Source organism: Gasterosteus aculeatus, chromosome 7 (genome assembly GCF_964276395.1).
Source record: "Gasterosteus aculeatus chromosome 7, fGasAcu3.hap1.1, whole genome shotgun sequence".
Taxonomy (NCBI): Eukaryota; Metazoa; Chordata; class Actinopteri; order Perciformes; family Gasterosteidae; genus Gasterosteus; species Gasterosteus aculeatus.
The window spans coordinates 23,563,042-23,573,144 of NC_135694.1; the positions used below are offsets into that span (position 1 = coordinate 23,563,042).

General features: G+C 50.3%; 2 protein-coding genes across 2 annotated transcripts; one reads left to right on the plus strand and one right to left on the minus strand.

The window, feature by feature from the left end:
* Nucleotides 1-345: 345 nt before the first annotated feature.
* Nucleotides 346-6,888, plus strand: kl (klotho). The gene is made up of 13 exons (XM_040183118.2): nucleotides 346-1,253; nucleotides 1,539-1,969; nucleotides 2,067-2,146; nucleotides 2,220-2,382; nucleotides 2,559-2,664; nucleotides 3,138-3,287; nucleotides 3,403-3,638; nucleotides 4,113-4,308; nucleotides 4,496-4,674; nucleotides 4,902-5,009; nucleotides 5,203-5,308; nucleotides 5,551-5,677; nucleotides 6,330-6,888. The coding sequence occupies exons 1-13, from the start codon at nucleotides 534-536 to the stop codon at nucleotides 6,662-6,664; spliced, it is 2,937 nt and encodes a 978-aa protein (XP_040039052.2). The 5' UTR covers nucleotides 346-533; the 3' UTR covers nucleotides 6,665-6,888.
* Nucleotides 6,889-6,977: 89 nt separating this feature from the next.
* rfc3 (replication factor C (activator 1) 3) lies at nucleotides 6,978-9,863 on the minus strand. The gene is made up of 9 exons (XM_040183070.2): nucleotides 9,535-9,863; nucleotides 9,229-9,366; nucleotides 9,031-9,098; nucleotides 8,587-8,684; nucleotides 8,251-8,432; nucleotides 7,985-8,121; nucleotides 7,780-7,878; nucleotides 7,594-7,663; nucleotides 6,978-7,512 (listed from the first exon to the last, which is right to left on the minus strand). Exons 1-9 carry the CDS (start codon nucleotides 9,619-9,621, stop codon nucleotides 7,321-7,323), a joined length of 1,071 nt encoding a protein of 356 aa, XP_040039004.2. The 5' UTR covers nucleotides 9,622-9,863; the 3' UTR covers nucleotides 6,978-7,320.
* Nucleotides 9,864-10,103: the final 240 nt, after the last annotated feature.

The window sequence follows — 10,103 nt, forward strand, 5'->3', positions numbered from 1 at the left end:
CCCCCTCCCTCCCGGACTGAACTTGATCCGGTGAGCGACACAGATGAGTTTTCTCTGCTGCTGCTGACATGTGGCATTAAATGGAGATATGGGACGTCCTGCCCCTGGAGGATGCATGGTAATGGATCATATTATTCAGGCGTTTTTTGCACCTGGGTCGCTTCGTGTCTGACTGAATCAAATTACAAAGTACAAATGCTCATCTTGAATAATAACAATAAAAACAAACACGTCCATTGGTTATTTATCCCGTTTACTTGAAGCCACCGTGTCCCCGCTCAGCAAGGCGGCGCGTTGTGCGCGCAGACCGTGCGTGCGTCAGGTGCGTTGGCTAATAATTGACAGATCGCTTGGAGGCGACGCGTGTGGCGGGTTCACAGCTGGCCGGCTGCTCTCCGCCGCGCGCTCTATAAAGCCCCCCCCCCCCCCCCCCTCTCCCCCGACCGACCGGGCCCCCGCGAGCACGCTTGAATGAACACTGAGAGCGCGGCAGCACCCGGACACCGGAGGCTGCAGCAGGTCCGACGCGCACCATGAGCGCCCCGCTCGCCCTCGTCACCTTCCTCGCCATCGCCTCCGCCGCCGCCGCCAAGCCCAACGCCGGCCTGAGGACGTGGGGTCGCTTCGACAAGCTGCCCTATCCGGGCGACAAGGCTTTCCTCTACGACACCTTCCCGGAGGACTTCATGTGGGCGGTGGGCACGGCGGCGTACCAGGTGGAGGGCGCGTTCGAGAAGGACGGCAAGGGGCTCTCCATCTGGGACACGTTCCGGCGCGGCGGCAACCGGATGGCCACCGGGGACGTCGGCAGCGACAGCTACCACAACGTGTACAAGGACGTGCGCGCCATCGCGCAGCTCGGGGTCAGCCACTACCGCTTCTCCCTCTCCTGGTCCAGGATCTTTCCCAACGGCACCCGCGGGAGCTACAACGAAATCGGCACCAACTACTACCGGACCCTCCTGCGGAGGCTGAAGGAGATCCGCGTGCAGCCGGTGGTCACGCTCTACCACTGGGACCTGCCCGACCACCTGCAGCAGACCCTCGGCGGCTGGAGCCACCCGGAGATTGTGGGCATTTTCAAGGACTACGCCGATTTCTGTTTCCAGACGTTCGGGGATGACGTGAAGTACTGGATCACTATCGATAACCCGTTTGTGGTGGCGCGGCACGGGTACGGCACCGGGGTGGTGGCTCCCGGGATAAAGAACGACCCCGACCTCCCGTTCCGCGTTGGGCACAATCTCATTAAGGTGAGGTTTTGTCCTATATTTAATCAAACTTAATTGTTTATGGTTAATTATCATGCGTAATTCCCCTCTTCATTGGTTCTATTAAAGTATTCACTTGAGTAAAAACTAAATCTTTTCCCTTTCACAATTTTGAACAAGTCCTATATTTTGTCTCACTATTTGCTTTTTAATTTTGATCTTTGCATTTGACCCGTGAAGCATTTCTATTCAACTGCACTGAACTAAATAAATACATTTAGCCTTTCTCATCCCCATCGACCCGCTGCGCCCACCGTCCTCCCCCAGGCTCACGCGGCCGTGTGGCACCTCTACGACCGCCACTACCGCCCCCGGCAGCGGGGCCGGCTGTCCATGGCGCTGGCCTCCCACTGGATCAAGCCCAGCCGCACTCGCCTGGAAAGCCTGCGAGAGTGTCAGTGCTCCCTGGACCACGTCCTGGGCTGGTTCGCCCGGCCTCTCTTCGCCGACGGGGACTACCCCCCCTGCATGAAGGCGAGGCTGGGCTCGCGGCTGCCCTCTTTCACCCCGGAGGAGAGGGCCCAGGTGAGGGGAACGGCCGACTTCTTCGCCCTCTCCCACGGAGCCGCCTTGAGCTTCCAGCTCATCAACGACAGCCTGAAGTTTGGGCAGCAGGAGGAGCTGGACCTGCGGATGCTGCTCTACTGGGTCAACGCCGAGTACGACAAGCCGCCCATCTTCGTGGTGCAGAGTGGGTGGTATGTATCCGACGGGTCCATTCGGTGCTCCGGTGTCCTGTTCTGTTGTTTGCCGTATACCGAAGGACACCTTTTTTGTGCTGCTACACAAACACAGGTACGTCCTCGGCAACACTAAGACCGAAGACCCCAAACACATGTACTACCTCAAGAGGTTCATCGCAGAGGCCCTGAAGTGTGAGTAACAAAACGCAGCAGTTGTTTCCCTACACGGGCACGAACCGTCTGACGGTCCGTCTGTCCGTGTCAGCCATCGTCATAGATGGAGTGAACGTGATCGGATACACGGCCTGGTCCCTGATGGACGGCTTCGAGTGGCACAGGGAATATGGGATACGAAGGGGGCTGTACTACGTGGACTTCAACGCTCCTGACATGAAGAGAGAGCCCAAGACGTCCGCCACCTTTTACAGGTAAACAGCGTCACGTCGCTGGTGGCCAGTGTTGGTGGCGTCTCTTTTATAAGAGGAAAATGGTACAAGCAATGATGCCTTACAGAGGGAAGAGGGGGGAGGAATGGGGGGGGGGGGGGGACATCACTCCTGACATGGCTCCTCCTGAAGTGATGATTGTGCATTATTCTTAAAAGAAACGTCATCCAGAAGAACGGTTTCCCAGAACTGCCAGAGAACAAACCGGCACAAGGAAGCTTCCCGTGTGACTTTGCCTGGGGGGTATCAGCCAACTCCATACAGGTGTGTGTGTGTGTGTGTGTGTGTGTCTGTGTGAGATAGGGGAGTAACTTGAGAAAACATTAACACTGTAGTAACTTTGGCTGAGAGATTCAGTACCAACCTGACTAATATGTAGTTAAGTATTATCACTATTTATATTATCATCATTATTTCTTATTATGATCACTGTTTTATTGTCTTTTAGTGTTGCGAGGTACAGTAGCTGCGGTTCCTCTGCTCCGTTCCTAAAAGTTGCATGACTCAATTTTCAAAACCACATTTCACATTTCATGGAGAAAGTCCAGCTCAGAAACGGCCCCTACGATGGATCCTCCCTTAATCATAAACCACATCACATGACCTCATGCCGGACCAGCGCTGCCAGCCGGGCCAAACATCTCAGGGCCGAGTCGGTTGTTTTTTATTTGAGTTCGCGTGTAATAGGTCCCCACGGGGTGAGAGTGCATGTTTACATTGTTGCTTCTGTTTCTTAGGTGGAGACAACGCCCAGCCAGTTTGCAGACCCCAGCGTGTACTTGTGGAACATCTCCAACAACGGAGAGCTGATGAGGCTGGAGGGCTTCAGCGCACCTCCTGTACGCCGGGCCGCACACTGTGCTGATTACGCCACCATCCGACAACAGGTCGTCCCTCCTACCAGTCCGACCTCTATCGCTCCAATAGAAACAAATTATAGACACGTTGACCGTGTGTGTGTGTGGTCGGACCCTGAGGGATCACTTGTGTTTCTCTCCTTAGGTTGATGAAATCCGGCAGGTCGGAGTCAACCACTTCCACTTCTCCCTCAACTGGTCAGCTGTGGTGCCTACAGGTGACGTGGCTCATCCCAACACCACCCTGCTGGGCTACTACCGCTGCTTCACCCGCCAGCTGCTGCAGGCCAACGTCACGCCCGTGGTCACTCTGTGGCACCACACGCGCCTGCGCAGCAGCCTGCCGGCCCCACTGGACACGGCCAACAAGTGGCTCAACAGGTCGGACGCACCGCCGAGCCTTTTAGCTCTTTTTTCCTCATTTTAATTTCTATTTTGGATCGTTTACGTGAGAGCGGGAGAATCGGTTCTCGGCAGGCTAATAAACACCCGTCTTTTTTCAGATACGGTTTATTACAATTTACCCTGGTGGGATGTAAACGTGTGTGTGCTCATCGCGAGGCCGCTGCCACGGTATCATCTTTCCCTTTCCTGTCATAAAGAGCTATCACTGAAACCAGGGTTACAATATTGGTATAATGGGACAATCTAATGCACTGGCATTTTAACCTGAACTCGGACAAGTGAATGTGACAATGTAATAGATCATTTAGGATATACATTTATTTGTGTCAGTGTGTTTTAATACATACTTTTGTAACATTGTGACTGCTTTACATCTGAATGTCATGCCTGCAATTAAACGCAAGCTCAGCGCATTACTCAAATTTTACCCATATCTTATTTTGTTCCCAGAGAGACCCCGAAGGCGTTCGCAGACTACGCCAGGCTGTGTTACAGAGAACTGGGGGCCCACGTGAAGATGTGGATCACTCTGAATGAGCCCAACGATGAGATGGTGACCTACCAGGAGGGTCATCACATGCTGCAAGCGCACGCTCGGGCCTGGCACGTCTACGACAACGAGTTCAGGCACGCACAGGGAGGAAAGGTCAGTACAGGGAATTTAATTACAATATTGGTTATATAAATGCACTTGAATACTTTTTTTATAACGGTACGTCATTTTACAATTCAAATGTTCATCTTTTGGTGAATTTTGACGTTTTTTTTTGTCGTTTTTTCCTCTCGCTGCTTTCAAAACGTCCCCGTCCCGCCGTGTTCTGTGTTGTGTCCAGGTGTCCCTGGCCCTGCACATGGATTGGGTGGAACCGGCATTTTCGTTCAGCCGCGAAGACGTGGAGCCGGCCAAAAGGGTTTTAGACTTCCGCGTTGGCTGGTTCGCAGAGCCGGTCTTCGGCAGCGGGGACTATCCTCTGGGGATGAGGAGCTGGCTGAGGCAGCTCAACTCACTGGAGTACGAGTACTTTCATTCAATGAAGACAACAGAGCAGCGTTTCTAACTGGGATTATTCAAAGATGTAATATTATTAAGCCGGATGTTGTTGTGTGCAGTATATCATTGATGAAAAACATCTTACGTACACACAATTAATAATTAATGGGGGGGAAAAAATCGATAACTACTCGTTGCACTTCTGAAATGTGTCCCCCGTGTAATGATCTGCGTGTGTTCCTCCTCAGGCTGCCGGTGTTCAATGAAGGGGACAGAGAGCTGGTTAGAGGGACGTATGACTTCTTTGCCATTAGTCACTTCAGCACCGAGCTGGTGACACACGCCATGGAAGACTCGTAAGCCAAAGTCCGCTCCTTTGCCATCACCTTCGTGGTGACAGGTGACGTTACGAGGGGGAAACGAGAGGAGGAAGAGAGCAGAATGAGCCACCAGGCCCCTGAGCACCACCTTTATGGCGTTTACTAAAAAGACACATATTATGCTTCCAGGTGTTAGGCAGTAAAGATAACCTCAGGTCCATGTGTGCAGGTACACCTACACGGCGATGCTGGAGGTCCAGCAGATGATAGACACCACGTGGATGAAGTCTCCCAGGCCCGTTGTGCCCTGGGGTCTGAGGAAAGCCCTCAACTGGGTGAGGCTTCTCTTCCGTGGCCTTTGCAGTCTTGTTGATATTAAGAATAGTTGAATGTGAATAGACTGGATCGTTCAGTGAGGGAGAAGAAGATTAAGATTTCCCTAAATAACTGCCATTGGTTTTTGATATTTTACTAAATGCAGTAAAACCACAAATGCTTTGTTTTGTTGCTTTGAAATGTTTGTTTCGATGTGATAAACTGTGACTGACTGACTGTCGTCGCTCATCTGCTGTGTCAGGTGAGGGAGCACTACCGCGACGTACCCGTCTATGTGATGGCCAACGGGGTACAGGAAGACCCGGCCCGCTTCAAAGACAGCCTCCGAGTCTACTACCTGTACAACTACATCAACGAGGCGCTGAAAGGTGACACGAGGACGCTTATCTAGCCGTGGAGGATTTGTAGGATCCAAAATCAGTGATTTGGGTTTTTCCCCTTAGCGGCCTCAGCGGGGCTTAATTATTAGACAGGTATTTAGGTCACTGACCCCTGAACTCGGAACAGTTATCAGCAAACATACACTCCTCACCTGAATCGGGGAGTCGGGGTCACCGGCGATCCATTTCCCCGTCATGGTAAAGTTTAGCAGGTTACGCTCAGCGGAGACTTTGGCTGCCACGTTAAAAACATTGCAGTGTCCCGCTACGATGTGCACATAGTGTCGCGTTGTTTTGTTTTTGAGTGTGCTCTTTAACCACCAGGGGGCAGCCAAACACAGAAAGCCGCTCGTATGTATCGCAATATATTATTCTTATATATTGGGTCTAATACATCAACTATGACATACGAGGAGTTTATCAATTCATATTTTTTATTTTGCATTATTTGATCTTGAAACTTCTTGGTCTACTTTCTATTTTTTTTTATAAATGTGCAGGTAAAAACAAAGGATTGGGAGTTTTGTATTTATAACACTCAAATAATATTTCAACCCTCCACATTAAGCACTTTAGAAAAATGGTATACTTTTAAATATGTATCACGAACCTGTTGACAGTATTTTCCCGCCCACCGCAGCTCACACTCTGGACGGCGTGAACCTGAAGGGTTACTTCGCTTACGCCCTGAGCGACCAGAGGGACCCGGGCTTCGGCCTGTACGGACACATTCAGGAGGAGGCCATCGTCAAGGCCTCCCTCTCCAACTATCGCAACATCATCAAGCACAACGGCTTCCCCGTCCAGGGAGCCGCGGCCCAACCGTGTCCCAGCGTCCCTCAGCCCTGCCCGGGCTGCCACGTCCTGGCCAAGAAGTCTGTGGTGGGCTTCCTGACTCTGGTGGGCTCAGGGGTGCTGATCACCTTGGGGCTCATTGTCTACTACACAGCCAAGAGACACAAAGAGTGCTACTGATGGTTGTGACTGGGATTGGGTTTTTATGAATCACTCAAGAATTGAATTGTTATCAGCTGCAGATGATGTTTTTATCCATTTTCCATTTATACCCTTAAGATAATTTATGCATAGAATCCAAAAGAAGGAAACTTCTGATTGTAGGGGAAAGAGGATGTGTGTGTGTGTGTGTCGGCCTTTGAGGACGGACAGAACTGAATAAACTATTTTTAATGTTTTTGTAATAGTAATGAGTATTTGTTTTGCTTATAATACAGTTTCTTAAATGAGGTTAGAAAACAAACACATTTGTTGGTGTGATGGAACGCAAATTTCAATCCTTGAAGTTTGCGTAGGCATTCTTATGTTATAAGACACGGGTGATTGTGGATTTCATTATTAAGAACAAAGAACAGTAGACTTATTTTTTAAATACACAAAGCAATTTATCGTTACAATATACTTTTGATACAAATAATTGCCTGCTTCTATCAAAACGGCTATGTTTGGATTGTTTGACCCCCGCGAGTGACAGTTCAAGGTTTACAAACTATGTACAGTAATGTGTTTTGGGGCAACAACCCACGCATTGCAAAAAGCTGTTATGAGTCATGTTGATAATATCACCAGCAATAGCGGGAAATCAACAACGAAAAGTATCCGTATTCTACTCAGAGTCAAAACATCATCCCATCGAGGCCGTCCTCCATGAACTTCTTGTAGACGGCCATGAACTTGGCGGTGAAGGCCTCGAGGTGGTAGATGGCTTTGCTGCCCAGCTGCATCCTGTGCTCGTAGTAAGCTGCCATGTGGGCCACCTCCGTCTTCAGCTGACCGTCGCAGTTGCTCAGCAGCTCGGTCACCAGACCCTGGCAGGGGATTCGGACGAGTAAAGTGAACACTCAAACGTCACCGTGAAGCAGTCTCACAGAGGACGGCGTGATCGGTACCTTCATAATGATATCGGGAGGGATGCAGTGCGTGAGCAGCTCGTACAGCCTGGCGCGAACCTCCAACAACCTGGAACCGACACCAGAGATTCAGCGTTGTAATAAGCCCCCTGCCCCCCCTCAAATCTGATTTACTCTCCTTAAATTTCTACAGAGCAAAGAAAATCCTCCTTTCTCTCCTCCTACCTCTGAGGGCTCTGCTGGCTGACGATGGCGTTGGCCGTTTCCCTCAGGTAGACCTCCCAGTCCGTCTGCGGAACGTCTTGGTCTGCCGAGAACGGATACCTGGGAACGATTAATTCAGTCTAGAGTGAGCGAATCCTTCTCCCCCCACGCTGATCCAAAAGGTCACGCTGTGGAGGAAAGGACAGCGCGCGTTGTGACGGCTTACTGTTGCACTCTGCACGCCTCGCACATCAAAAGGGCCTTGCGGAGGTTACGACCAGACTTTTCGGTGATTTGTTTGGCCAGTTCCGGTGGGAGGAGTAGACCCTCCTTCTTACAGATGGACGTCAAAACACTGCAGACCTGGCAGACAGCGATAGCGCAGACAGAGAGGGACAAATGGGGTGAAAGGTAGACTTGGATTATGATTATTCAAAATGTGCCGCCGCCTTCAGGAGGAGTCCGAGCTAACGCATATCGTCTCCACGTTACCTCTTCTGTGCTCGGCAGAGGAACCCTGATGGCCAGACAACGGCTCCGAATGGGCCCAATGACTTTAGAGGTGGAGGTGGAGCAGAGGATGAGACGGCAGGTGGACATGTACTTTTCCATCGTCCGGCGCAAAGCGTGCTGGGCATCCTTGGTGAGCCTGTCCACCTCTGTAAGCAAGACCACTGAAAAACACAACAGTGGCGGTCAGATATGATGTTTTCACAAGGTGGAATGATGATGGAGGGATGTGATTTATTTTTATTTTTATGACCTTTCTAAAAACATGGACCTGCATTCACAAGTCAAAATGACTCGTAGGTATTCGGCCTTTGCTACCTTTGAACTCTCTCTGGGTGCTTGACTGGATCTGCTGTGACTGAGCCACGGTCTTAATAAGCTCCTGAATCACCACACGGTCCTGGTTCCCAGCATCACTGTTAGGAACGGCGCGCACACACACACACACACACACTCTGTAAATCACACGGAGCCAGACCGCAGTCCTCTAAACAACACAGAGCCACAGACTTTCTTACCCGACCTATAAAAATAAACACACGCCACATTGGTTAAATGATTGACCAATCCAATGATACATGGGGAAGGTTTGCAGAGCAAACACAATAATAATAACAACAACTACAGCAATCAAGTAAACGCATTAGAGTAAAGAATTCACTGCAATGAAGTGAAATTATCTCCTGCAAATGCCTCCTAAAACTGTGATCAAGTGCAGCACTCAAGTAAAAATACCTGGCGGCTTATAAATCATGAAGTTACCTCGGGTTGACTTCCAAGTGATAGTTGCTGGCTATTGTGTTAATCTCTATTTTCTTCTTGGAGGGGGCCTGGAGATGACAAACACAGAACACAGTGTTTATCCCCCGGAAGAGGAGAGCTGTAACCTCAAGCCCCGACTGTAAACTGTATCGTAGGATCAGCTGGGACACTTTGACACTTTGTCCCACGTCGTCTCACCACGACGGTCTGGTGCTCGATGCGCAGCTTCTCCACGCCGGCTCCGTACAGCTCCCTCAGCAGACACATGATGCGGGTCTTCTTCCCGGCGCCGGACGGCCCGTACACCAACAAGTGGGGGAAGTCGCCACATTGAACCTGAAACGAACATTAATAATAAAACGTGTGTTTTTGTTTTTTGTTTTTTTACTTGTTGGATATTCACACGTACGTTTGCCTGGGCTTCACCGGACTGTGATGCTAATGCTAATGCTAATGTTGCCTGGTTACGGTTAACGCAGCACGCAAGCGGGTCGTTACTCTTACCAGGTTTTTCAGCTGAGTCGCTTGATCTTTGTGATAGTCGAGTTTCCCGAGGGAAGTCGGTCGATATTTGTCCACCCACAAACTCATTGTCTTATAAATTCAATAACCGTAATGTTGCGCGGTGACAGCTTGTATCCAGTTGACGAAACTCCCGCGAAATAGCGTTCGTAAGTCGACCCGCGCTGCTACTTCCGCATTGTGCTACGGAGTCTCCGCGGGGTCAAAAAGGCTGCAGGCGAGAGGTTAATCCCCCCTCAGGAGTCAGGACTGAAAGTGGGCCGCTGGACACCGGACGTGTCTCGAGTTATTCACAGGTTTGGTCAGAATCCTATTTTGTAGTGTTAATTAATTGTATACAGCACTTTGAGCGTGGCCAGTTAGCGTTAGTGAGCGATGTACTGGACATTTTTGACCGGTTATTATAATTTACACAAAGACATCTTGTTGGCAGAAAGCCCAGGAGAGCACAAACCGTTAAGAGACCCAGCAGTAAATAGTTCACCCACCTATAAATGCATCGCACTTATTAAATGTAATTTAACCCTGACCCCATCAGTAAAGCAAAGCTC

Bases quoted from the DNA above. Each gene is read 5' to 3' on its own strand.
- kl (XM_040183118.2), top strand. From the start codon at position 534: ATGAGCGCCCCGCTCGCCCTCGTCACCTTCCTCGCCATCGCCTCCGCC. The intron at 3,288-3,402 runs GTCGTCCCTCCT...TTCTCTCCTTAG, and splicing joins ACGCCACCATCCGACAACAG to GTTGATGAAATCCGGCAGGT. The intron at 5,678-6,329 runs GTGACACGAGGA...CGCCCACCGCAG, and splicing joins CATCAACGAGGCGCTGAAAG to CTCACACTCTGGACGGCGTG.
- rfc3 (XM_040183070.2), bottom strand. From the start codon at position 9,621: ATGAGTTTGTGGGTGGACAAATATCGACCGACTTCCCTCGGGAAACTC. The intron at 9,367-9,534 runs GTAAGAGTAACG...TGTTCGTTTCAG, and splicing joins CGACTCAGCTGAAAAACCTG to GTTCAATGTGGCGACTTCCC. The intron at 7,513-7,593 runs GTACCGATCACG...ATCCCCTGCCAG, and splicing joins CTCCCGATATCATTATGAAG to GGTCTGGTGACCGAGCTGCT.